The sequence below is a fragment of the Oryctolagus cuniculus genome, chromosome 18 (genome assembly GCF_051225735.1).
Source record: "Oryctolagus cuniculus isolate XC-2025 breed Fujian yellow rabbit chromosome 18, ASM5122573v1, whole genome shotgun sequence".
NCBI classification, from domain to species: domain Eukaryota; kingdom Metazoa; phylum Chordata; class Mammalia; order Lagomorpha; family Leporidae; genus Oryctolagus; species Oryctolagus cuniculus.
The window spans coordinates 19,480,079-19,507,635 of record NC_142884.1 but is presented as its reverse complement, the minus strand read 5'-3'; the positions used below and the strand labels follow the sequence as shown (position 1 = coordinate 19,507,635).

The 27,557-nt window shown below is 42.9% G+C and overlaps 1 protein-coding gene across 7 annotated transcripts; it reads left to right on the top strand.

Moving 5' to 3' along the window:
* Window positions 1–941: 941 nt before the first annotated feature.
* Window positions 942–21,562, top strand: LOC127482577 (uncharacterized). 7 transcript variants are annotated; one of them, XM_089319260.1, is made up of 5 exons: window positions 942–1,136; window positions 3,084–3,270; window positions 6,151–6,277; window positions 6,618–6,713; window positions 19,605–21,562. In XM_089319260.1, exons 2-5 carry the CDS (start codon window positions 3,238–3,240, stop codon window positions 20,960–20,962), a joined length of 1,614 nt encoding a protein of 537 aa, XP_089175386.1. In that variant the 5' UTR covers window positions 942–1,136; window positions 3,084–3,237; the 3' UTR covers window positions 20,963–21,562. The 7 variants fall into 7 exon arrangements, with proteins under 7 accessions (XP_089175386.1, XP_069918407.1, XP_089175390.1 ...); XM_070062306.2 differs by having other exon boundaries at window positions 3,057–3,270; XM_089319264.1 differs by having other exon boundaries at window positions 996–1,136; window positions 3,089–3,270.
* The last annotated feature ends 5,995 nt before the right edge of the window (window positions 21,563–27,557 follow it).

The window sequence follows — 27,557 nt, the reverse complement described above, 5'->3', positions numbered from 1 at the left end:
AGTAAAATTAATGAAAGCTAATACAGAAAACTGGTATCAAGAAGTGGGATATACCTGAATATGTGGAGGTTGGAAGAATTTGAAGAAGCAGACTAGAGAAAGTCTAGAATGCTACAAACAGTGCCATTGGTGATTCTGATGAGGCTTAAAAGACTGGAATGCTGCTAGAAATGTGGACAGTAAAGGCCATGCTGATGAGTTTTTCAGATGGAACTAAATATTCTGTTAGGAACTGGACTAAAGATCACCCATGCTGGGGCTTGTGCTGTGGCGTGAGGAGTAAGCCACCACCTGCAGGGACGGCATCCCATACAGGTGCCGGTTTGAGTCTCAGCTGAAAGCAGTGGAAGATGGCCTAAGTCCTTGGGCCCCTGCACCCTCATGGGAGACCTGGAAGAAACTCCTGGCCCCGGATGGTCACAGCTCCAGCCGTTGCAGCCAGTTGGGGAGTGAACCAGCGGATGGAAGATCTCTCTCTCTCTCTCTCTGCCTCTCCTTTTCTCTCTGTGTAACTCTGACTTTCAAATAAATAAATAAATCTTTAAACAAAAAAGATCACCCATGCTACATGGGGCAGAGAATCTGGAGTGTGACTTCATGGAGGTTGAACTTAAGATGGTGGACCCCGTGTTTGGTGGAGGACATCTCAAGGCAGCCAAGTGTTCTGGCCGCAGCCTGCGTGTTACTTGTTATTGTTACTGCTAGTAAGTTTTGCAGTGGGAATCAGGAGCAAGTGGGAGCAGAGCATGAAAAATTTCAGCCTGTCCAGGGAAGGAAGGAAGAAAAACTTGTTTAGGATAAGAAATTGAGTTAGAGAAACCATTTTCTAAACGGGTTAGTGCAAGGAAAAGGAAACCAAGTGTTTATGATCAAGACGATTAGAGAAAGACTCTGAGGGCATTCCGGGGATCTTAAATGCCCCTCCCATTACCGGCCAGAACTGCTTCCGGAAATCCCAGAGACAGGATTCTGGCCAGTTGGCAGAGTTCTCAGAGGCCACTGCAGTCCTGACTCGACAGGGTCCAGGAGTGGCTCCTGTTGGTGGCAAACCTTGGTGTCGTCGAGGTGAAGCGGGTTTTGCAGGTGTGCAGAATGCAAGAGTTATGGTCACGGTGGCTTCTACCAAGTTTTCAAAGGTAAGCCTCTGAAGCCAGAAAAGAGTCGTGCTGCAGGACTGGGGGGCCTGCATGGAGTGGTACAAAAATGAAGCTAATAAGCGTGGAGCTTCAGAAGAAATCTCAGAAAACTAAAGGTGCCAGCCATGTCAGGCACGCACCAAGGAATATGGCAGGCAAACCCGGGAAAGCTGCAGACGCCAGCATTAGTCTCAGAGAGCAGCCATGGGGGCCTCCACCTCGAATGCAAAGGATGTTTCAAACTTGGGGTCCAGGCAGACACCTGTCACAGGGGCGGAGCCACAGCAGGGTGGCTAGGAAATGCCAAGTGGAAATGTAGGGGTGGAGCTGCATTCAAGTAACCACCTCCAAAGCAATAGCGCGGGCGGCGGGAAGCAGGACCGGGCGGAAGGAAGCATAACGCGCTTGCGCACTCTATCTCCCGGCACTCCACTTTTTTTTTCCGGCATTCCAGTAGGATTCTAGGAAGTCACCCACTCTTGTGTAGTAGTGCAGTGTGCGCGCCCAAACCTCTCCCCCTGCAGTTAGGTTGTGGCTGTGTGTTGGTAACGGAAATAGGTCGAGCCCTGTGCCTGTGCACCGTCCCCTGTGACACCCGGCGCAGTACCTGTGCCCGGCCCAAGCTCGGAGCTGAAAGGAAAACGGACTTTCGGACTCTTTTCTGGAAGACCGGGGCCTGAGGGAGTGCGAGGATGCGGTGCCGAGGGGGTGGTACTAGCAACCCTGAGCGGCTCTGAGCCGAGGTACGCGGACTCCGCTGCGGACTACATTTCCCAGTGGCCCCCGCGGGAACTGGGCCGTCGGTCCCTTTGTGTCCTCCGGAGGCCTAGGCTGCTGAGGCGCTTCTTTCCGGGCCGGCAGTATTTGGGTTCCCCGTAACTCTTAGACGGGGCGTAAGGCCCTAGTGGAGATTTCCGGAGATTTCCAAGCGGAAACGGGCTCTTTCCGCAGTTCAGTTCTGCAGGTAGGGAGCGGGCTGAGGAGTGGCCTGTGGGTCACCCTGACGCCGACCCCAGGCCCCTTGCCGTGACTCTCCGTGTGAGACAGTCACCACACTTGCCTGTCTTACCTGTGCGACTGCGGGTGTGGGTCGATGATGGGTGCCCTAGAGCGTCAGGCTGTGAGTGCGGGAGCGTGGGCATTCCTTGCCCTCGGTTGTGCCGGTACCCGCGGCCTCTTTGTGACTGGGGTGTGTGAATGACACCGTCGGTTGTGATACCGTAGTGTCTGAGATTTGGGGTCTGGGGGAAGGTGTCCGTGTGAAACTGCCCATGCCCATGGCGTCTGGGGCAAGCAGCTGGCACTGTAGTTTCTAAGACTGGATATGTGAGGGTACTGAGTGATAACTGGGTGACACCAGTATCTGCTAAAGCCACCCAAGTGATGTCATTATGCCACCAAGTGTCAGAATCACTGATTGATTGGAGAGTAGCCCTGTGGATTCAGGCAGCCTTGTATTTGATGTTTTCACATTTTTATTTACTGTTTCAGTTTTATTTGAAGAGGGGGGAGAGATTCCATCCACAGGTTCACTCACCCCAATGCCTGAAACAGCCAGCGCTGGGCCAGGTTGAAGCCAGGAGCTAAGAACTCCATCTGGGTCTCCCATGCGTGTCAGGGACCCAAGTACTTGAGCCATTACCTGCTGAATTCCAGGGGTGTGCATTAGCGGGAAACTGGAATCAGGAAGAGTTGCAGCTGGAACGCAGTCATTCCCTTGTGGAATGGGCCATTCCAACCAGCGTATCAGTTGTCTCAACCGCTGTGATTGATGTGATTATTTATTGGTTTTGTGACTTTATGTAAGTGATGAAGTTTCTTGGAGTCTTGTTTTGTAAAACCTAGAAAATCTATTATTAAAATAAAAATTAGGAAATAATTTAGGCACAGATTGAAATTCTATGCAAAAAAAATTCCTAGGTCTCCTTTATGCTCTCTTTATTGGAGGAAAGTTGACAGCAGGAGGGAAGAGAAGCCCAAAGAGCCCAGACTGGTGATTCTGGATGCTGCAACACCAGCCGCGCTGCTTGTATTTTCTTCCCCGTTTCAGTCATCTGAGGACACTGCCATTTCTCAAGAGAAGAGCCATTAGGAAGAAAGAATGGCTGTGGGGCTGCTTAAAGCCATGTACCAGGTGAGTTGGTGTTTGCTCTCTTTCCTGAAATACCTTCCAGTTTTTCAAACCAAGAACACATTAACTTTCCTTTTGCTGAAACGTTTCTGGGTAACCAGTCTTGCCACTTCTGAAAACCCTCCAGTGGAATTCCTGTCTCAGATAGGTCAGTGTGGGAGTCTTGGCCAGCAGGGCCCTGTGTCATCTGGTCCATTCCTATCCCTCTGACCTGATCTAATTTCTCTCTCCTGATCTTCCAACTCAAGCCCCCCGTTCCAGCCACAGCAGCTTCCTTGTAACTAGTTGAGAATGTTCTTATTGCAGCTCCTTGTACTTGCTGTTCCCTCAGCCTGAAAAACTGTTCCTTCAGATACAGAAACAGGTCAACGTCTTCATTCTAGTTCTGTCCCAAACGTCATTCATTCACCACATGCTACTTAAGTACCTATTAATTTGGGTGTCCCAAAGCTTAGTCCCTGAGCCTCTTTTCTTATACTCACTACTTTGTCTCATGGCTTCAAATACCATTTACGTGCCAACAGTTACTTTTTTTTTTTTTTTAAAGATTTATTTATTTGTTTGAAAGAGTTACACAGAGAGAGGAGAGGCAGAGAGAGGTCTTCCATCCACTGGTTCGCTCCCCAGTTGTCTGCAATGGCTAGAGCTGCGCTGATCCGAAGGCAGAAGCCTGGAGCTTCTTCCTGGTCTCCCATGTGGGTGCAGGGGCCCAAAGAGAGCTGGATTGGAAGTGGAGTGGCCAGGTCTCGAACCGGTGCCCATATGGGAATCTGGCACTTCAGGCCAGGGCGTTAACCTGCTGCGCCACAGCGTCGGCCCTGCCAACAGTTACTGATTGTATACAGCCTGGACCGCTTCCCAAATTCCCTGGTAATGAGGCAAGTTTGCGTACAGGAGTGTGGGCTCAGATGCAGATAAGAGTATAAATGTTGTGGTGAGAGTTTGAGGAGATTCTCTTTGAATGAAAGTAAGATCATCAGATGAGAGTGATAGACTGGAAGGAGGTATGGAAGGTTTGAGCAGAGTGGGAAAGAATGGGCTAGGGAAATGTTGGTGGCATTTTGGCCCACGTGAGGGTAAGGATCATTAACTTAAACTAATTAGCATGGTGGGTATGATTTTCTCTAGCAAAGTTCAGCTTCTTAGGGTATAGTCACAAAATAAACTAAAAGAGGGCTTTAGTTTAATGAGGTGGTTATAGTTACGTGAGAGAGGGGGTGGGGAAGTTGGAGGCATACGCGGGGGGTACTTACAACAAATGGTTGTGCTAGGAAGTGAAGGTATGTGGGCACGAGGAACAGTGAAACCAGTGAATCGTTATGTTCTTGTAAGGTCAAAAAAATTTTCCTGATTGAGAGTATCAGAGAGAAAATTGAAATAAAAAAGGTGGAAATAACTGGGATTATGGAGAATTTGGAACTTACTGGTAGTGACCAGGTCTGCGTCCTAACCGTGGAGGAGTGGAGGACAAGATTATTGGAGGAGAGTGGGTGTCGGAGAATTGAGAGGCCAGGTTGTTGGGGTGTTTCTTATATGGATATGGAAGTGATCAGATTATGATAGGAATAGCACTGGAGACAGTGGCAGTAGCCTGGTGCTGAAGTGTTCAAGCCATGACAGAATTCCTGTCTTTGATTAACTGTAGATAACTAAACTAAGGAGAAATTTCCTCTGATTTCGTAAGATTTAAAATTAGTTGTTTTTAGTGAGGTTGGGGGAGGAAATGGTCTGGAAACAGATAGGAGGAGCAAAGAGGTTACCTGCCTCACCTCTCACTTCCAGGTGCTGTGGTACAAACATTTTGGGAAATAAGACTTCCCCCCAACCCTCCCCCCGACACCCAATGACCGGGCTTCAGAGGAAGGAATCTTTGCACCTAGAAGCCACTGTAGCTCTCTGTTAAAGTTTTTGAAGTTTAATGAAATTGAATATTTGCTCTGCCTAGTCTAGCACAATTTTCAGAGGTATAGCAAGCAATTTCTGGTGTCATTGGTAGAGGGTGGGAGGGCAGTTACAATTATTAAGGAGTGCTTTTATTTGTAACATGTGTCAGTGGGACTGATAACCCTATTATATACCTTTTTAAATTTTTGGTTAATGTGTTCTGCTTGCTCATTTTAAAGTGGGTACAGTGCATTTTTTTAAAAAAAGGTTTATTTATTTGAAAGTCAGAGTTAGGCTGAGAGAGAGAGGTCTTCCATCCGTTGGTTCACTCCCCGATTGGCCATAACAGCTGGAACTGCGCCCATCTGAAGCCAGGAGCCAGGAGCTCCTTCTGTGTCTCCCACACAGGTGCAGGGGCCCAAGTACTTGGGCCATCTTCTACTGCTTTCCCAGGCCATAGCAGAGAGCTGGATGGGAAGAGGAGCAGCTGGGACTAGAACCGGCGCCCATGTGGGATGCCGGCACTGCAGGTGGCAGATCTACCCGCTGTGCCATAGCACCGGCCCCTACAGTGCATTTTTGATCCTCTTATAGCTTCTTGAAATTTTCAAACCATTCATTCATTAATTCAGTTTATTCAACAAGTATTTGCATTTCTGATCATGCCAATTACTATTTAATTGGGGATATAGCAGGACCAAAGCAAAAATGTATTCTGCCCTCATCACACCTACATTTTCACTGGGAGTGGGGGGAGACAGACAATAAATAAGCAAAATAATTAAAAAGCTGTGGAGAAAGATAAAACAGGATTAGTGGAATCATGAAACGGAGTAGGAACATTGCTGTTTTCATATGGAATGATCTGAGGAGTACAAAGGCCCTGAGTGAGAAAATGGTTGACATATTTGCAGATATTAGGGAGAAACCAGTGTAGTGGGGTAGACTAAATGAGGTGGGATGGTAAGAGCAGAGGTTATTTCATTTATTTTATTTCAGGAGTTGGTGACCTTTGGAGATGTGGCTGTAGACTTTTCCCAAGAGGAGTGGGACTGTCTAGATTCTTCTCAAAGGCACCTATACAGTAATGTGATGCTGGAGAACTACAGCGTCTTGGTATCTCTGGGTAAGGATAGCTTCCCCTTGCAAAATTGAATTTCTCCTCATAAGGGACTCCTTGCTACACTAGTGTGAATTTTTTGATAGTATCTGCAATGCCTGGCTGAATGTGTGCTCTCTGTGCCCAGTAGATGGGTTAGTAACTATGGAGTTGGTAATGGACAGTTCTGTTATTGAATTATGCCTAACACATTAGCTTTCCCATCCTTCTAATACATGTCCCTGATAAATTTTCCTTTGACTTAGTGTAAGCTCCCCACCCCTACTCCCTGCATGATCAGTAGGTCGATTGTGTGTTCTACGATAGCCATAGCATGATCCAGTTGTGTTTCTTTTCATACGTGCAGGACTTTGCTTTTCTAAGCCAAGTGTGATATTATTGTTGGAACAAGGAAAAGAGCCCTGGATGGTGAAGAGAGAGCTGACGAAAGGCTTGTGCTCAGGTGAGTGAAGAGGAACTAGGCAGGCCAAAACCTTTGCAGGTGACAGCTCAGCTTGACTCAAAGGTATTGCCCTTTCACTCTTCATTAGTGGAATTTCTGCTCAAATGTTCTAGGTTTTAATAATAACTTGACCTTTTAGGATTTTTTTCCTATTTGCTATTTTTAATTGTCTCAGTTTTCATACTTTGTCCTCTCCATTCTAATAGCTCATTTATCTATTCTCTGAGTTGTGTTTCCTCTCAGTTTCATAAGCCTCTTCCCATTTTAAAAAATCTTTTCCTAATCTGATGAGCTTTTGAGCTCTATAGAAGGCTGTAAATGAAGAACTAGGCTCAAACCTTGCCTGATATTTACATGCAGTGACTTTCAGAAAAGTTACTTAACTTCCCTGTGGTTCTGTGTTGTCACTGTAAAGTGAGGTTATACTTTGAGTGTTTTAAATAATTTCATCTCATCTCATGCTAAGAACTCTCTCGCTGTTAGCTGCTAGTAGTAGTAAAAGCAACAGCAGCAATTATAGAAACAGTAAGCTTCCAAAAGCCACATTATTTCTCTGAAAGGTCAAGTTTATTCGTTCCTTTAAACAGCATTACTAAATTTGCCATTTAAACATCGTACTTGCAAGGTGCTGGGGTATTTTACATACAGTTTACAGTTAATCAGACAGTTGATAGGCTAATAGTAGGGATATGACATAGCTGTACTATGGTATATCTGAAGAGAAAGCTGATGTAAAAGAAGCTCACAGGAAAAGCTAAGAGGCAGGATTTCTTGGAGGATGATGGTCTTTAAACAGCAGCTACAAAAAATCTGAGGAAAAAGAGATTAAGAGTGTGGCTTTTTGATGTGGGAAGGATTTTTACATTGATACAGGAAGCATTAAGGTAAATGGAAGGGGTCCAGCATTGTGGTGTAGCAAGTTAAGTTTCCACCTGTGATGCCGGCATCCCATATGGGCACTGGTTTGAGGCCCAGCTGCTCCACTTCCAGTCCAGCTCCTTGCTAATGTGCCTGGGAAAGCAGTAGAAGGTGGCCCAAGTCCTTGGGCCCTTGCATACTCGTGGGACTCCCAGGAAAAGTTCCTGGTTCCTAAATTCGGCCTGGCCCAGCCCTGGCCATTGCAGCCATTTGGGGAGTGAACCAGAGGATGGAAGATCTCTCTCTCCTCTTTTCAAATAAATAAAAAATAAGATTATTATTATTATTATTTATTTGAAAGAGTTACAGAGAGGTAGAGGCAGAGGCAGACAGAGAATCTTCCATCTGCTGGTTCACTCCCCAAGTGGCCACAGTGGTCAGAGCTGGGCCAGGGCAAAGCCAGGAGCCAGGAGCTTCACCCAGGTCTCCCACATGGGTGCAGGGAACCAAGGACTTGGGCCATCCTCCGCTGTCTTACAAGGCGCATCAGCAGAAAGTTGGATCAGAAGCAGAGCAGCCAGGACTCCAACCAATGCCCATATGGGATACCAGCACTGCAGGCAGCGGCTTTATTCACTATGCTGTAGCGCCAGCCCCAAAAATAAAATCTTTAAAAAAAAAAGGTAAATGAAGGCCTGATACCCGATAATTGTATGTATTTCTGTTAACACAACTCCCCAGCTTACCCCCACCACCTCTGCCCAATCTTTTTTGTCTTTGTTCAGATTTCACAGAAAAAAATTTGATGTGGAACTTTAGTGTCAAAGGATATATTATGAAGTTTTATATATTATTTATTATTAAATAAATCATATCCATCAATATATATTAGCGTATATATGTAGTTTAAGTAATAATAGAACAAAATTTCATGTAGATACAGAAAATTGTCCATGTCATTTCAGATGTTTGAGGGCCCCTGCCTAATGACATCTGATGCCCCTGCCATGGCTCATCCTCTCCCTTCATTGGGGTATCTGTTACCCTGAAGTTTTGCTTATCACTTCTTAGCTGTTCTTTTTCTGTACATGTATCCTCAACTTTTTACGTATGGAAATATATTGCATGTGTAGTCCTGTGACTTTCTTCCCAACTCAAAATTATATTGGTGAGATTTCATCCATGCTGATTTCTATAGTTCTGGTTCACTGGTGAAATATAATATCTTCCATTGTATAAACTACAATTTATCCTTTGATGATCATTTGAATTAAGGTTTATGCTGTTATAAATATTACTGCTATGAATCTTGATATTTTATATATTTTCTCCTAATCTGTGGCTTTTCTTTTCATCTCTCTCTCTCTCTCTCTCTCTTTTTTTTAAAGATTTGTTTATTTGAAAGTGCAATAGAGAGGGAGAGAGAGAGATCCTCCATCTGCTGGTTGACTCCCCAAATGCCAACACTAGCCAGGGGTGGGCCAGACTGAAGCCGGGAGCTTAGGCCTCCATCCAGGTCTCCCACATAGCAGGGACCCAAGTACTTGGGCCATCAGCTGCTGCCTCCCAGGTACATTAGTAGTAAGCTGAATTGGAAGCTGGAGTTAAGACTTGATCCCAGGCACTCTGATATGGGATGCAGGCATCCCAAGTGTGACATAACCTGCTACACCTCAGCGTCTTCACTGTGAACCTTATTATACATGACTGCTGGTTCATATATTGTGGGGAGCAGCCCGGACTGGACTGAGTTACTGGAATTAAGACTTATTCTATGCATCTGCTCTCCCACAATATGGCGCTGGGAGAGAAGTAAACAGCTTCCGCACAGCTGCCTCCAGTTCAGCTAATAAACTGTAGGACTTGCTCCTGATTGGAGGAGAGCAGCGTACTCGGCGTGTGGGCAGCCGAGTTAGGATTGGTAGAGGAGGACTATAAAGGAGGAGAGAGACGGCATGCACCAGGAACATCTAAGGGGAACATCTAGCTGAAGGAACACCTGTGCAGCCCCCGAGAGAACCGGCCGGCGGTGTGCCGCTCCCCTGCGGAAGTGGGGAATGTGGCCAGGGGGAACTGCCCTTCCACGGAGGTGGAAGGGACAGTAGCCAACCCGGGAAGAACCAGCAGCAAACCCGGGGAGGGCCGAGCAGACGAAAGAACAGCGCAGGGTCCTGTGTCGTTCCTCCACGAAGAGGGGGAGCGACAATATATGCTGGTGCTCGGTTAGAAAAATTACCAAGGAATTTACTGGATAGGGCTATTTAAGCTTCCAAAGCGCTTATACTAATTCATATTTCTAACAGCTGTATGTGAGAGTTCCCATTGCTCCACATCTGGAATTGAAAAATTACCAAATTTTTTTGCCATCTTGGTGGGTGGGAAATATTATATGCATATACTTTAGTATATTATTTTCCTTGATTACTCTAGAGATTCTTTTCATATTTATAGTGACCACTTGTAGTTTTTCTTTTGAGACATGCCTGGTTGAGTCTTTCTCATTTGGGAGAAGTTGTCTTTTATATATATATATTTTTTAATTTATATTTTTGATATTTTGAGACTTCTTTGTTCTGAGATCAAAAGCCTTTTCTAAACATTTCCCTTCTGTATTTAGGTCCAATTGGAATGGATTTTTGAAAATTATTTGGTATAAGAATTTAATTTGTGCCTTAGGTAAAAAACAAAATGTCAAACGTATTTCTTGAATAAATTATCTCTCTTTACCTGTTGTTCTGAATGTTACCCCCTAGTATCTTAATTTTTAGTCTCTATAGGTCTGCTTTTGAGCTTTATTCTGTTCTATTGATCTCTATTTCCTTATATCAGAACCACATTGTCTTTTTTTATTTATTTATTTTTTTTTGACAGGCGGAGTTAGAAAGTGAGAGAGAGACAGAGAGACAGAGAGAAAGGTCTTCCTTCCGTTGGTTCACCCCCAATCCGATCCCGATCCAAAGCCAGGAGCCAGGTGCCTCCTCCTGGTCTCCCATGTGGGTGCAGGGCCCAAGGACCTGGGCCACAACAGAGAGCTGGACTGGAAGAGGAGCAACCGGGACAGAATCTGCCGCCCCAGTCGGGGCTAGAACCCGGTGTGCCAACGCTGCAGGCGGAGGATTAGCCTAGTGAGCCGCGGCGCCAGCTACATTGTCTAATAAAAATGCTTTAAAACTGAATATCTGTTAAGGAAAATTCCTACACTTTGTTTATGTTCTTCAGAATTTCCCTTTTGCCTTTTGGCTGTCTAAATAAAGTGTAGGGCCAACTTGTCAATTTCTATTAATAAATAACAAAGAGATGTTGACTTTTGATTCAAGTTTTATGTATAATATAATTAGTTTTCAAAATTTTTCCATTAGTATTAGTTTTGATGTAAGTATTCAAATTTATTGGATGAAATTGTCCATCATTTTCTTTCATCTGAAGTTGGGAGGGGATGAGTGTGTTTTGTCTAGCAGTTAGGACACCCATTAAGATGCCCATACTCTGTATTGGAGTGCCTGAGTTCAAGTCCTGGCTCTGTTTCCAGTTCCAGCTTCCTGCTAATGCTGTACTCCAAGGAGGCAGCAGGTGGTGACTCGAGTAATTGGGTAATTGGGTTCCTGCCACCCATGTAGTAGACTCAAACTGAGTTCCCATTTCCCAACTTGGATCTGGCGCAGTCCTGGCTGCTGTGGACATTTGGGGAATGAACCAGTGGGTAGGAGCTCTCTGTCTCTCTTGATCTGTTTTGCATCTTTCTGCCTCTCCAGTGAATAAGTAACAAAGTTGGTAGTATAGGTCATTGTGACCTTTTCATCCCTGAAAAAGTCTTTCCAAGAGGTTATCTGGTTTGTGTGTGTGTGTTTTCAGACATTTACACTTCATTAATCTATAATTTATCTTTTTAAAAATTTCATGTATTCATCCACTTTATTGTTTTATTCTACTTACATTTCTTTATCGTAATCTTTCTTTTTTTAACTGTCAAAGTTAAACAGTTCCTTGCTTTTGAGACTTCTCATTTCTATAATAGAGATTTAGAGCTATATTAGTAATATATCCCAGGTATTTTGTTATATGACATTTTTGTTTTTGTGCATATCTAAGCATTTTCTAATTTGCATTGATTTATTCTTGATCTGTGAATTATTTGGAAGTTCTAAATTTAAGATTTTTTGTTTGGTATCAGTTTAGTTGGATTGTGGATAGAGAATTTGGTCTGTTTAATGTACATTCTTTGAAACCTTTTAGACTTTATTTATGTATGTCTTGGGGCTAATTTTGGTAAATATTCTAAGTGTCCTTGAAAATAATATGTTTTTGGGCCGGCGCCGTGGCTCAATAGGCTAATCTTCTGCCTAGCGGCGTCGGCACACCGGGTTCTAGTCCCAGTCGGGGCACCGGATTCTGTCCCGGTTGCCCCTCTTCCAGGCCAGCTCCCTGCTGTGGCCCAGGAGTGCAGTGGAGGATGGCCCAAGTCTTTGGGCCCTGCACCCACATGGGAGACCAGGAAAAGCACCTGGCTCCTGGCTTCGGATCAGCGCAATGCGCCGGCTGCAGCGTGCCGGCCACGGCAGCCATTGGAGGGTGCACCAACGGCAAAAGGAAGACCTTTCTCTCTGTCTCTCTCTCTCTGTCCACTCTGCCTGTCAAAAATAAAAAAAATTAAAAAAAAAAAAGAAAATAATTTTTTTTATGGTTGTTAAGTACAATATCTGATATATGCTCATTGGATTAAGCTGTAGATGTACTAGTCAAATTTTTACTCTTATTGATTTTTTTTAAAAAATCTCTGAACAATCAGTTACTGAGAGACATAGGAAAAATTACCCTGATGGTAAATATGTACATTTTATTCTTGTAATTTTGACGGCTACCTCTTTATAATTTGAAGATATTTTATTTTGACATATTTTTAGAATTGTTTTATCTTTCTGGTGAATTCTTACATTGTTATCCTTATCCAGTGATTATTTGATATTGCTTAATATTTCTTAAACTAAATCAGCCTTTTGTTAATATTTACTTGGTATAGTTTTTTCTACCCATTTAGTCTTCTTTTAAAGATTTATCTATTTATTTGAAAGGAAGAGTTAGAAAAAGACAGCTGGAGAGAGAGGGAGAGAGATAGATATTCCATCTACTGTTTCACTCCCTAAATGGTCACAATGGCCAGAGCTGGGCAGATCTGAAGCTGGATCTCCCAAATGGGTGCAAGGGCCCAAGCACTTAGGTCATCTTCCACTGTTTTCCCAGGCGCATTAGCAGGGAACTGGATTGGAAGTGGAGCTGCTAGGACTTGAACCAGTGCCTATTGGATGCAGGTGGCTGGGGGCATTACCCACTGTGCCACAGCACCAGCCCCCCATTTAGTCTTAACCTTTGCGTATTTCTCTTATAAACACTATATAGGCAGGCTGGCACTATGGCGTAGTAAGTAAAGCCATTGCCTGCAGTGCTAGCATCCCATATGGGCGCTGGTTCCTGGCTGCTCCACTTCCGATCCAGCTCTCTGCTATGGCCTGGAAAAGCAGTACAAGATGACCTAAGTGCTTGGGCCCCTGCACCTGCATGAGAGACCCAAAGAAGCTCCTGGCTCTTGGCTTCAGATTGGTGCAGCTCCTGCCATTGTGGCCATCGTGGCCATCTGGGGAGTGAACCAACGAATGGAAGGTTCTCCCTCTCTCTCTCTCTTTCCCTCTCTTTCTCTCTCTCTGCCTCTACCTCTCTGTAACTCTGCCTTTCAAATAAAAAAATAAATCTTAAAAAAAAAAAAAAAAAACACCGTATAGGCAAACAGTTGTTAGTCCAGTCTTTATTTTTATTGAGTGTGGGACAGGGGAGAACTAGCACTCCTGTTCTCTGGTTCACTCCCCCAAAAGCCTGCAACAGCCAGGAACTGGGCCAGGCTGAAACTGGGAGCTATCACTGTTGTCTCCCCAGGATCTGCGTTAGCAGGAAGCTGGAGTCAAGAGCTAGAACCAGTGAACCCAGGCACTCTGGTATGGGGTACAGGCATTGTAATCACTATTACAATCTACACATTATTTGTGGCCAGAATCTTGTCCCATAATATTTATCTTTACCTTTTTTTTTTTTTTTTTTTTTTTTTTTGACAGGCAGAGTGGACAGAGAGAGAGAGACAGAGAGAAAGGTCTTCCTTTTGCCATTGGTTCACCCTCCAATGGCCGCCGCGACCAGCGCGCTGCGGCCGGCACATCGTGCTGACCCAAAGGCAGGAGCCAGGTGCTTCTCCTGGTCTCCCATGCGGGTGCAGGGCCCAAGCACTTGGGTCATCCTCCACTGCACTCCTGGGCCACAGCAGAGAGCTGGCCTGGAAGAGGGGTGACCAGGACTAGAACCTGATGTGCCAGCGCCACAAGGCGAAGGATTAGCCTATTGAGCCACAGCACCGGCAATATTTATCTTTTAAATAAATAATGGTGGCCAGTTAAATTACAGAGTTGGGTTTATTTCTACCCTCTTATTTCCTTTATAAATTGTACTTTTTAAAAATGTTTTCTTGTTTCTTTATTTTTCCCCATCTTAATTTTTTTTAAAGATTTATTTATTTATTTGAAAGGTAGAGTTACAAAGAGGAAGAGGCAGAGAGAGAGAGCGAGAGAGAGAGAGAGAGAGGTCTCTATCCACTGGTTCTCTTCCCAAATGGCTGCAACGGCTGGAGCTGAGCCCTTCCGAAGCCAGGAGCCAGGAGCTTCTTTCAAGTCTCCCATGCAGGTGCAGGGGCCCAAGGACTTGGGCCATCTTCTGCTTTCCCAGGCCACAGCAGAGAGCTGGATTGGAAGTGGAGTAGCTGGGACTCGAACCGGTGCCTATATGGGAATGCCAGCACAGCAGGTGGTGGCTTAATCTGCTATGCCACAGCGCCAGCCCCCTGTTAATTTTTTTTTCTTTTATGATATTATTTATTTGTTTGAGAGATAGGGTTACAGACAGAGAGAAGAAGAGACAGAAAGGTCTTCCCATTCACTTGTTCAATCCCCAAATGGCCACAACTGGCAAAGCTGGGCTGATCTGAAGCTAGGAGCCAGGAGCTTCCTCTGGGTCTCCCATTTGGGTGCAGGGGCCCGAGGACTTGGTCCATTGCTGTTTTTCCAGGCCATAGCAGAGAGCTGGATCAGAAGAGGTGCAGCCAGGAGTAGAACTGGTGACCATGTGGAATGCCAGCGCTGCAGGGCAGGGCTTTAACCCGCTGCACCACAGCACCGGCCTCTGCTTTGAGATTTTTAATATAAATTTTCTTTACATCCCATAAGTGTTTTAAAAAATTATTTGAGAGTTAAAGAGAAAGAATGCATGCTCCTACCCACTGTTCCACTACCCAAATGCCCACAACAGCAAGGATTCAGCCACGCTAATGTCGGGAGCTGGGAACTCAATCCAGGTCTCCCACTTGGGTGGCAAGAACCCATTGACTTTATCCATCACTGCTGCCACCCAGGGTCTTCATTAATAGGAAGTTGGGGTCAGGAGCTGGAACCAAGAATCAAACCCAGGCACTTCATTGTGGGTGACATGAGCATTTTTTTTTTTTTTTTTTTTTGACAGGTAGAGTTATAGACAGTGAGAGAGGGAGACAGAGAAAGGTCCTCCCTCCGCTGGTTCACTCCCCAAATGGCTGCAATGGCTGGCGCTGCACCGATCTGAAGCCAGGAGCCAGATGCTTCCTCCTGGTCTCCCATGCGGGTGCAGGGGCCCAAGCACTTGGGCCATCCTCCACTGTCCTCTTGGGCCACGGCAGAGAGCTGGACTAGAAGAGGAGCAACTGGGACTCGAACCCAGCGCCCATAGGGGATGCCGGCGCCTCAGGTGGAGGATTATCCAAGTGAGCCATGGCGCCAGCCAACATGGGCATCTTAACTACATCTTAGCCAGTAGGCTAAACAGTACACCCCCCCCCAAAAAAAAAACCTCACCCATAAGTTTTATATGATGTGTTTTTATTTTCATTCACTTTAACATATTTTCTAATTTCCCTTCTTAAAAGAATATTTATTTATTTGAAAGGCAGAATTACAGAGAGAGAGAGAGAGAGAAATAGAGAGATCTTCTGTCTGTTGGTCCACTCACCAAATGGCTGCCAGGGCTGGGCCAGGACTAGACCAGAAGTAAGCCAGGTGTCTGCAACTCCATGCATGTCTCCCACATTGGTGGCAGGGGGCCTAAGCACTCAGGCCATCTTCCAATGTTTTCCCAGATGCATCAGCAGGGAGCTGGTTTGGAAGCAGAGCAAATGGGGCTTCAACTAGTTCTCTTATGGGATGCTGATATTGCAGGCAGTGGCTTAAACCATTATGCTACAATGCCAATCTCCCCTGTGATTTATTTTATCCATTGGTCCTATGTTATTTAATTTAATTATATTTGTGGATTTTTCAGTTTCATTTCACTATGGTCAAACAAGATACTTATTATATAATTATGTGATTTCAAACTTTCTAAACTTTAAATATTTGTTTGTGAGGACTCACATATAGTTACTCTATGGCCTAACAAGTATCTATGGAAACATTTTTATTTTTAATATACTTCAAGATTTAAAAAATAATTCTTACAATGACTTTGCCAAACTGAAATTTGAGAGAGCAGTGTTCCACAAATCACTTTCTTCAGATACCAGCCACAAATTTGGGGTCCCCAGAGTGCCCATCACTTCTTCCTACCCTCAGATTTGGTGATTCACTAGAATTACTGCCTTCTAAATCTCACAGAAGCACTATATTACGTTATATTTATATATATATATATATACACATACTATTTTTTTGCTATACTATATATATATATATATATAGTATATATATATATAGTATAGCAAAAAAATCACGTGAAAAGAAAGACACTGAGGGCTAAGCCTGGGACGGTCACAACCACAAAGCTTCTGTTATTCTCAGGGGCCTTCTGGTCATCAGAATACATAAAGAATTATTAATACCTAAAGAAATGGGGCTGGCACTGTGGTGCAGCAGGTTAAAGCCCTAGCCTGAAACGCCGGCATCCCATATGGGCGCTGGTTCTAGTCTCGGCTGCTCCTCTTCTGATCCAGCTCTCTGCCATGGCCTGGGAAAGCCGTAGAAGATGGCCCAAGGGCTTGCGCCCCTGAACCCACATGGGAGACCCGGAAGAAGCTCCTGGCTCCTGGCTTCGGATTGGCGCAGTTCTGGCCATTGCAGCCATATGGGGAGTGAACCAGTGGATGGAAGACCTCACTCTCTCTGTCTCTACCTCTACCTCTCTGTAACTCTGTCTTTCAAATAAATAAAAATAAATCTTTTAAAAAAATACCTAAAGAAATGTAGTTCAGGGTCATTCTCCCGAACTTCAGTGCCCAGAGGTTTTATTGAGGTTGCGTTATATAGCAATGATTGGCTCCTTAGCCACATGGCTCATTCTCTAGCACGCCTTCCTTTCCCATGCATTGATCTGTTATCACAGTGACTCAGACTCTGAGCCCCTCAATTAGTTGGTTGATTTTTCTAGCTTGGCTCAGTCATCTCATCAGCAAAAACTATATAGGGGCCTATCACTAGGGCCCCCATTAGTATAAGTTACCAGGCGTGGCCTGAGTAGCCCACTATGAAAAACAGACACTCCAGGGTATGCAGGCTATCTCCTGGGAACTAAGGACAAAGGCTGTCAAACTATTGCATAGTTCTTTTTTTTTTTAACAGCAAAATTACATTTTTTATAGTACAAGTAAAAACATTTATCTCTGATATATGCATAATTCTTTTAAAAGTCATGATGAAGGGACTGGTGCTGTGGCACAATGGGTTAAAGCCCCAGCCTGCAGTGCCAGCATCCCATATGGGTGCCAGTTCAAGTCCTGGCTGCTCCTCTTCCTATCAGCTCTCTGCTATGGCCTGGGAAAGCAGTAGAGGATGGTCTAGGTCCTTTTTGCCTCTGTGCCCACATAGGGGACCCAGACTTTTCTCCAAGTCAGGACAGAAGGCGCTCTTGGCCAGTGCTGCGGCTCACTAGGCTAATCCTCCACCTAGCGGCGCCGGCACACCGGGTTCTAGTACCGGGTCGGGGCGCCGGATTCTGTCCCGGTTGCTCCTCTTCCAGTCCAGCTCTCTGCTGTATTTTGGTGACATTCTTGCCTATTATATTTCAATATTTTATGTTTTCATAGTAATATATTTTACTTTTTTCATAATAATCATGAAACTAGTTGGATTTTATTATAACCTTTAATATCTGGTAGTGTTAATGTTCTCAGCCCTGACTTATTTTTTGTTTCCCTTTGCTCCGAGATCTCTTTCACTGGTTTCTTCTTTTTTGCCAGGTATCTCAAATATAGGAGTGCTCTAATATTCAAATCTTGCTCCTTTAACTTCTGTTTATCTACACTCATTCCCTTTGTAATACAGTTTCTTTAAATAGCAATTATGTGCTGGCAGCTCCCAATTTTAAATCTCTAGTCCTGACCTGTCTCTTAAACTCCAGTGTCTTTTTCCTAGCTGCCTAATTAATGACTCCGTTTTGAGAGGACACCTTAAATTTAATATGATCGAAATTGAACTATATCTTCCATGCCTTCTTGTCCAAACCTGCTGTACCCATGGCATTCCCTATCATTTTTTAAAATAATTGTTTATTTTATTTGAAAGTCCGAGTTACATAGAGAGAAAAGGAGAGGCTGAGAGAGAGAAAGAGAGGTCTTCCATCCGCTGGTTCACTCCCCAATTGACCGCAATGGCCGGAGCTGTGCCGATCTGAAGGCAGGAGCCAGGAGCTTCCTTTGGGTCTCCCACACGGGTGCAGAGGCCCAAGGACCTGGGCCATCCTCCACTGCTTTCCCAGGCCATAGCAGAGAGCTGGATCAGAAGTGGAGCAGCTGGAACTCGAACTGCTGCCCATATGGGATACCAGCATTGCAGGTGGTGGCCCTACCCTCTACGCCACAGCGCCGGCCTCTCCCTATCATTGTTGATGGCTGTTCTGTTCTTCCATGGCTCAGACCATAAACCTTGAAGGCACAATTGCTTCATCTCTTCCTTTCATATTCCATATCCAGTCTATCTTGGGTCTACCTGTAAAATACACCTTGGATCTGTCTACCTCACTATACCTCTGCTGATATCTCCCTGGTCTAAACCACTGTTGTCTCTCACTTGGATTACTATAATAACAGGTGTCCTTAAGTCTCTGCTTGCTGTCACCTTCCAGTATTTTCAACCAGATCTCACTCCTCTACTTAAAACACTTCAGTATTTCTCCATCACACTGAGCACAAAAGTGAAATTCCTTAAAGGGCCCACAAACATCCTCTGCTTACCCTTTACCACCTGTCTTCATCGCCTGTCACTCAGTCCTCCCCAGCCACACTGTTCTTACTATTCCTCAAACATACCAGACACGCCTTCTACTTTGGGGCCTTTAAAGCAGCTTCTACCCAGATGCTCTCTTCCCAGAACTCTGACTGCATTCTTGACTTTCTTCAAATCTGTATTTAAATGTTAACTTATTAATGATTCCTCCCTTGGACTTCACCAGCATTCCTAATATTACTTGCCTTACTTTTTTTTTCTTTGCTGTGGCACTTAGTAACTTCCAACATACAATAAAATTTACTTATCATTTAGTTCTCTCTAAGAAAATAAAGTCCATGAAGGTAAGAATCTTTGTTTATGATATTGAAAGCATATAGAATAGTGACTAGTACAAGGAAAATATTTGTTCAGTGTATAATTTTTAATGAAGTAGCTATAAGAATGGAGATAATTTCAGCATATGTATTAATAATACACACAAAATTATAACCAAGTCCAATCATATCCTTAATTTATTCTTGTCCTGGTATCTCCTTTTACTGATTGTCTCAAATTCTAATCATTCCTCTTCAATTTTCTGTGTGACCTATTTCAAGTTTCTATTTTGGCACATTAAGAACTAAAACACTGTTGTTTTTATGGCTCTTTTTTTCCTATAAATTCACAGACTTCACTTTACAAATGTACTTTCATAAATGTACTTTTCTTGTATACAATGAGGAGACTTTTTTTTTGTCTTATTATTACTTTTCAGGCTGGGAGTCTATGTGTGAGATTGAAGAATTAATCCCAAAGCAGGGTCTTTCTGATGAACAATCATCCAGGAAGATAACGGATAAACTTCCAAGTTATGGCTTTGAGTACTCCAGTTTGAGAGAAGAATTGAAATGTAAGGACCACTTTGAGAGGCAATCAGGAAACCAGAAGGCAGGTTTAAAGGAAGAGACAATCACTTATGAAGAAGGTCTTGTTGATGCAAGACAACAGGAATATAAAAAATCTTGGGAAAGTTTCCCTCAAAACACACTGCTTCGTACACAACAAATAATCCCCAAAGAGGAGAAAGTACGTAAATATAACACGCATAAGAAAAGCTTTAAAAAGACTGTGATGACCATTAAGCCCAAGACTGTCTATGCCGAGAAGAAACTTTTGAAGTGTAATGACTGTGAAAAAGTCTTCAGCCAGAGCTCATCCCTTACTCTTCATCAAAGAATTCATACTGGAGAAAAGCCCTATAAATGTGTAGAATGTGGGAAAGCCTTCAGTCAGAGATCAAACCTTGTTCAGCATCACAGGATTCATACTGGAGAAAAACCCTACGAATGTAAGGAATGTCGGAAAGCCTTCAGTCAGAACGCACATCTGGTTCAACATCTGAGAGTTCACACGGGAGAAAAACCCTATGAATGTAAGGTATGTAGGAAAGCTTTTAGCCAGTTTGCCTACCTAGCTCAACATCAGAGAGTTCACACTGGAGAGAAACCCTATGAGTGTATTGAATGTGGGAAAGCCTTTAGCAATAGATCATCCATTGCTCAACACCAGAGAGTTCATACTGGCGAGAAGCCTTATGAATGTAATGTCTGTGGGAAAGCATTTAGCCTTCGTGCATACCTTACTGTCCATCAGAGAATACATACCGGAGAGAGACCCTATGAATGTAAGGAATGTGGGAAAGCCTTCAGCCAGAATTCACACCTTGCTCAACATCAAAGAATTCATACTGGAGAAAAACCTTATAAATGTCAAGAGTGTAGGAAGGCCTTCAGCCAGATTGCCTATCTTGCTCAACATCAAAGAGTTCATACTGGAGAGAAACCCTATGAATGTATAAAATGTGGGAAGGCTTTTAGCAATGACTCATCCCTTACTCAACATCAGAGAGTTCATACTGGAGAGAAACCTTATGAATGTAATGTTTGTGGAAAGGCGTTTAGCTACTGTGGATCCCTTGCCCAACATCAGAGAATTCATACTGGAGAGAGACCTTATGAATGTAAGGAGTGCAAGAAAACCTTCAGGCAGCATGCACACCTCGCTCATCATCAGAGAATTCATACTGGGGAGTCACTCCCACCACCCAATCCAGCAAATCACCAAGTTCTATAAATCTATCCCCTAAATATTTTTGGAATTTATACTCTTTAATGTTGTCACCCTGGCCTGAGATTCCTCTCGCCTAGATTACTTTAGAGCTTTCTAAAAAGTCTCCGTGTGTCCATTTTTGCTATCCTTAAATCTGTTTCCTACAGCACACCCAAACTGACCTTTAAAAATGCAAGAATATACATGTCACTCTTCTGAGTTAGAACTTTTTTTTTTTGGCTTGCTGTTGTCAGACTGATATCTACAGCCTTTAAAATTGTCTATGAGGCTCTCTATTATCTAGGTTTACATACCATTCAGCCTTATTTTATTCCAGACTCATTCTCTGGGCACTAGGGGCTTCCAGGAATAAGAGCTTACATTCTGGAAAAACACAGTTCTACCACTACATGACATTGTGTGACTTTGACCTGCTAGACTTACATAAACCTCAGGGTTTTAATTCTTAACATGGGAATAATAAATGAAATATTGTAGAAATGTATTAAGTGAAATAGTGTCTGTTGTAAATTGATACATGTTAAATGAGAAATTTGCATGTAAAGTACTTCATGTAGTCTGTCAGAAATAGTAAATATTCAATAAATAATAATAGCAAACATACACTGAGTGCATATTATGAACCAGGCAATGTTCTGCATACCCAGTACATATTAACTCATTTATTCCTCACAACTAAAACAAAATTCCTTTATGAATAAAACATAATCCATGGGAAGCACCAGATCAGAATTGGAAAAACCTAAAAATTTCAGAATGTAAGTGGAAATCTTTGCACTCCAGGTGAATAGTTGCAGAAATATAAAGTTGTAAAAATATAAAGCTTATAACCACTTTTAGGAAGTTTCCAAAGAGAATGAGTGGATAAACTAAGTTTAAATAAAAATAAGGGGTGGGTAATGTGGCACAGTGAGTTAAGCTACTGCTTAGGAAGCCCACATCCTGTTTTGAATTGCTGGTTCAAGTACTCAATCCACTTCTGGTCAAGCTCCCTGCTTATGCACCTGAGAAGCAGAAGATGATGACTCAAGTACTTGAATCCCTGCCGCCCACATGGGAGACCCGGATGTAGTTTAGGCTCCTGACTTAGGCCTGGTCTAGCCCCAGATGTTGTGGTATGGCCATTTGCAGGATGAACCAGCAGATGGAAGATCTCTCTCTCCCTCTTTCTCTCATTTTGCCTTACAAATAAATAAATAAATATTTTTTAAGAAGAAAGAAAATTGTGTTCATTGGAAGGAATGCAGAACTTAGATTTAGATCAAAGAATAGCAATGATCACAAGACTAAAGGAAACAAAGAGAAATTCATTCAGTCCCATTAAAAGGTGCCAGACCTGAGTAATTGTAAAGGCAAGTCTGGGTAATTTTTTTTTTTTTTTTTTGACAGGCAGAGTGGACAGTGAGAGAGAGAGACAGAGAGAAAGGTCTTCCTTTGCCGTTGGTTCACCCTCCAATGGCCGGCGCACCGCACTGATCCGATGGCAGGAGCCAGGAGCCAGGTGCTTTTCCTGGTCTCCCATGCGGGTGCAGGGCCCAAGCACCTGGGCCATCCTCCACTGCACTCCCTGGCCACAGCAGAGAGCTGGCCTGGAAGAGGGGCAACCAGGACAGAATCCGGCGCCCCGACCGGGACTAGAACCCGGTGTGATGGTGCCACTAGGCGGAGGATTAGCCTAGTGAGCCGCGGCGCCGGCCGAGTCTGGGTAATTTTGAAATCATATAAATTCTCCCATAGCATAGAAAAAATATACAATTTCGAAGTTATTTATTCAGTGGTTGCAAATTTAAAATCCAAGGAGGTTGAGGGAGGAAAATACACATACATTTTTACCCTGTAAAGATTTATTTAAATTCAAAGTGTTATATGATGTGGCCTCTGCATTACGAAATAAAGCCCTGGATATCCTCGTTTTTCACTGTGAAAAAGAAGAAAGAAAGAAAGAGAAAGAAAGAGAAAGAAAGAAAGAAAGAAAGAAAGAAAGAAAGAAAGAAAGAAAGAGAGAGAGAGAGAAAGAAAAAGAAAAAGAAGAAAGAAAGAAAGAAAGAAAGAGAAAGAAAGAAAGAAAGAAAAAGAAAGAAAAGAAAGAAAAGAAAGAAAGAAAGAAAAAGAAAGAAAGAAAGAAAGAAAGAAAGAAAAGAAAGAAAGAAAGAAAGAAAGAAAGAAAGAAAGAAAGAAAGAAAGAAAGAAAGAAAGAAAGAAAGAAAGAAAAGAAAGAAAGTTATAGAGACACAGAGAGCTTCCAACCTCTGGTTCACTACCCAGATAGCTACAACAGCCAGCATTGGGCCAGACTGAAACCAGGAGCTTCCTCTGGCTTTCCCATGTGGATGGTGGGGCCCAAGCATTTGAGTCATCACCAGGTACACATAAGCAGGAAGCTGGAGTCGGGAGCAGAGCCTGAACTCAAATCTAGGCACTCCAAAATGGGATGTGGACATTCCAAGTGGTGTCTTAACCGCTGTATCAAGGTCTTACCCACTGTGAAGTGTAAATTCTGAAGAATAAAAACATGAGCGAATCTAATATACTTAGAGAAATTCTGCATGTGATACTGATAGTTTACATCAGAAAAGGTGGATTTGAAAGTATTAGAATAAGTAATTATAAAGGGAAATGAAAAACTTTCAAATCATCATATTGGAAAAAGCATCACAGTGTCCAATTACCAAAAAGATGTAGAACTATAGGAACATTCATACAGTGCTACTAAAAGTAGTTGTATTTATAATAATTTGGCAAGATCTAGTGAAGTTGGAAGATGTGACTCTCTTTGACCCAGCAATTCCATCCATAAGTATTTACAGTCTTTCATGTTTGAGGGAGATGTGCATGAAGATTCACCACAACATTATGACAATGAAAAGTCAAAATGTAAATTAAAATGAATGGAGATAGTACTATCAGTGTGGATAAGTCTCAAAAATAGTATGATTAGGATTGAACTAAAGAGTATTTGGGGGTGAGCATTTGGTACAGTTGTAAAGACACTGGGATGCCCACGTTCCATATCAGAATGTCTGGTTCAAGTCTCAGCTACTCTTTCTAAACCAGCTTCCTGCTATTACACACCCTGAAGGGGCAGCAGATGATGGCTCAGGACTTGGGATCCTGCTAACTACGTGGGAGACCAGGACTGGCCCACCCTAACTATTATGGGCATTTGGGGAGTGAACCAGTGGCTGAAAGATATTTTTCTCTCTTTCTCTCTGTCTCTGCCTTTCAAATAAAAATGAAAATAACTTTAAAGATTACTTTGTATAATAGAGTGCCACGTAAGATTTGGAAACATTATCAATGTCTACAGTTTCCATTGCTAAATACTGTATAGGAAAAATCTGAAAGCATTCATGGAAATAATTAGCAGATTAAGAACAGTGGTGACCTCTGGGGAGGAACAAAATGAGATCAGGGTAAGGGTGCAAATGGAAATATGCTTACTTTTTTATTCTAAAAAAATAAGCAGATATAGGCAGGTGTTATGATGCAGCAGGGTAAGCCACTGCTTGGGATGCCACATTTCATATCTGACTGTCTGGGATCAAGTCTGAACTCTGACTCAACTTCCAATTTAATTTCCCACTAATGTACCTGGGAAGTAGTAGATAATGCCTGAGAACTTGGGTTACTACTGCCCATGTGGGAGGACTGGATAGAGTTCCTGGCTCCTGGATTCAGCCTGGCCCAACCTCAAATCTTTGCAGACATTTGGGGAGTGAATTGGCACATGAAAGATCTCTCTCTCCTTCCCTCTCTGTCACTTTGCCTTTCAAATAAATAAAAATTTTAATACATAAAGAAAATAAGCAAATATAAGCAATTCTTACCATTTGATGAAGCTGATTGTGCTTTTATGAATTGGCTGTTATGTGTTGTACCTTTCTGTGTACTTAAACTATTTCATGATAAAAATGGAGAACATTTACAATCACTGATTTAATGTGTTTTATTAATAATCCCAGATTTTCTATTTTAATTTCTAATTTCATTCTATTGTGATTTGTAAAAATACTTGGTATGTTTTCATTTTTTTAATTTATTGATAATTTTGTGGCCTAATATAAAATCCAGGTAGACTGAGGGAAAAAATGGGTATTCTGATGTTTTTGGGTATAGTGCTGTATATATTTCTGTTAGCTCCCATTGGCTTACAATTTTTTAAGTCCTTTGATTATTGATTTTCTGCCTCATTGTCATATTCATTGTTGAAAGTGTATTGAAGTCTCCAACTACTCTTCTAAAACTGTATTTCTCATTTAATGTCATTTTTTTGCATTATATATTTTGGGGATCTATTGTTAGATGAATTTTATGGACTATGTCTCACCAAAACTCATATGTTGAAGCCCTACTCCTCAGTATGATGGTGTTTGGAGAAAGGTGCCTGTGGGAGGTAACTAGGGTTAGGTGAGGTCATGATGGGTGCCCTTATAAAATAAGTGCCCTTATGAAACAAGACATAAACTCTTTCTCCCTCCCTTTTCCCCCCTCCCCAGCCCCTTCTCTGTCCTTACACAAAGAAGTGGTTGTGTGAACACAATGTGACAAGGTGGCCATTTGCAATACAAGGGGGAAAACCCTCATGAGAAGCAAAACATGCTGGCACCCTTATCTCAGAGTTCAACCTTCCAGAATTGCTAGAAAATAAATTTCAGTTGTTAAACCACCCAATCTATCATATTCAGTTATGACACCTCAAACTGACTATAGTAGTACCTATCCTTATAATTGTGATGTCTACTTAATGAATTGAAGCCTTAATATTTCACCTTGTTCTCAGAGATAATGGAACAGAAACTTCAGTGACCACACACAACAAGAAATACATACTTTGTAAAAATAATTTAGAAAGTCACTATGCAATTGGTGGCTTCAATTCTCAATAAGCATCAAGCAGCAATCCTTGATGAAGGGGAAAAACCTAATTACGGAATTAACAACATTATATTAAAATGTCTACATCACAATGAAAATTACAAAGCATACCGTCACTGATATAACTTAAAAGGAAATTCAGGCACTGGAAATAACAAGAGCTGAAATAAGTAATTCACTTAAAGGAGATCAATGGTGATTTTAAACAGGCAGAAAACTCGACCTGAAAATAAGGCTATTGAAATGGTCTAGCATGAAGAACAGAGAGAAAAAAAAGTATTGCCAAAACTTCCCAAATGTGATGAAGACATGAGAGAACACATCCAAGATTCTCAACAAACTGGAGGATATTTACCCATTATTGTGCCACTTACTGTTTCACAGTGCCAAATGCAGTACCTGCTCTGCTGTAACAGACTAACTTCAAAACATTTTCTCCTTTTTTGCAGGCATACTTTAAGCTTTTCAACAGAGGACAAAGGTGGAACATTGTGGGAGAAAGGAGGCTTCTCTTACAGGTTCTAGCTTGTAGAACCTTTTTGTTTGTCTTTCTCCTCCTGCATGGTCTTTTAGCAACGTGGAAATTTGAGAACACTTTGTGGTGTTCTGCCCCAGCTGTGTATTGAGACATGGAGTCCTTTCATGATTACAGCTTAGCCAAACCCAACTGACTGCTTTCCTGTGCTGTTCCGGGGCAAGCAGCGTTAGCTATCATCCATGGACCTACAGCAGCTCCCAATACCCCCACCACCCCTGCCTCAGGTGCCTGACTGCCAGCCACGGCTCCCCACTTTCAAAATGGTTTATTTCCCATGGCCCTCTCATTGCAGACACTGTATTTTCCAAGGCTTGTGCCTCTACTTCAGCTCTATCATTGCAACTCAACTGTGTTCAGAACAGTTATTTCCTGCTTTTTCAGCTCTGAGTGGTCTTGACAACACCAGAATTCCCCATTATCCAATGAGGCTATATAGCCCCACTTTCTGTAAGGCCTGGATCCCAGTCTGAGAGATTTCACCTTTCACATATATCCTCCCTTGGGTATTCTCCCTCAGCTAGGGTACTCTTTGGAGTTCTCTTACACTTTACCATAGTTTAATGCCTCTTTACACTACTTCTTGGTCCAGAACTAGCAGTAAAGTATACCCTTTAATAGTCACATTCTTTTTTTTTTTTTTTTTTTTGACAGGCAGAGTTAGTGAGAGAGAGAGAGACAGAGACAGAGAGAGAAAGGTCTTCTTCGGTTGATTCACCCCCCAAATGGCGCTGCGCCGATCTGAAGCCAGAAGCCAGGTGCCTCCTCCTGGTCTCTCATGCGGGTGCAGGGCCCAAGCACTTGGGCCATCCTCCACTGCCTTCCCAGGCCACAGCAGAGAGCTGGACTGGAAGAGGGGCAACCGGGACTAGAACCTGGGGTGCCGGCGCTGCTGGAGGAGGATTAGCCAAGTGAACTGTGGCGCTGGCCAATAGTTACATTCTTAGGCTAATTGTAATTAATGATGTATTTGTTATTTCTATACTGTCATGGAAATTATTGTTTATGCAATTGAATATATCATTTCTGATGTTTCATTTAGTCCTAGGGCAACAACTACAATAGCTTTGTTATAATTTTGAAAGCAGAAAGTGTGATGCATACAACTCTATTCTTTTAGTTCAAGATTGCTTTGGCTATTTGGGGTCTTTTGTGGTTTTATTTCTGCGAAAAACAACATTGGAATGT

Bases quoted from the DNA above. Each gene is read 5' to 3' on its own strand.
- LOC127482577 (XM_089319260.1), top strand. From the start codon at position 3,238: ATGGCTGTGGGGCTGCTTAAAGCCATGTACCAG. The intron at 6,278-6,617 runs GTAAGGATAGCT...TCATACGTGCAG, and splicing joins CAGCGTCTTGGTATCTCTGG to GACTTTGCTTTTCTAAGCCA. The intron at 6,714-19,604 runs GTGAGTGAAGAG...ATTACTTTTCAG, and splicing joins GACGAAAGGCTTGTGCTCAG to GCTGGGAGTCTATGTGTGAG.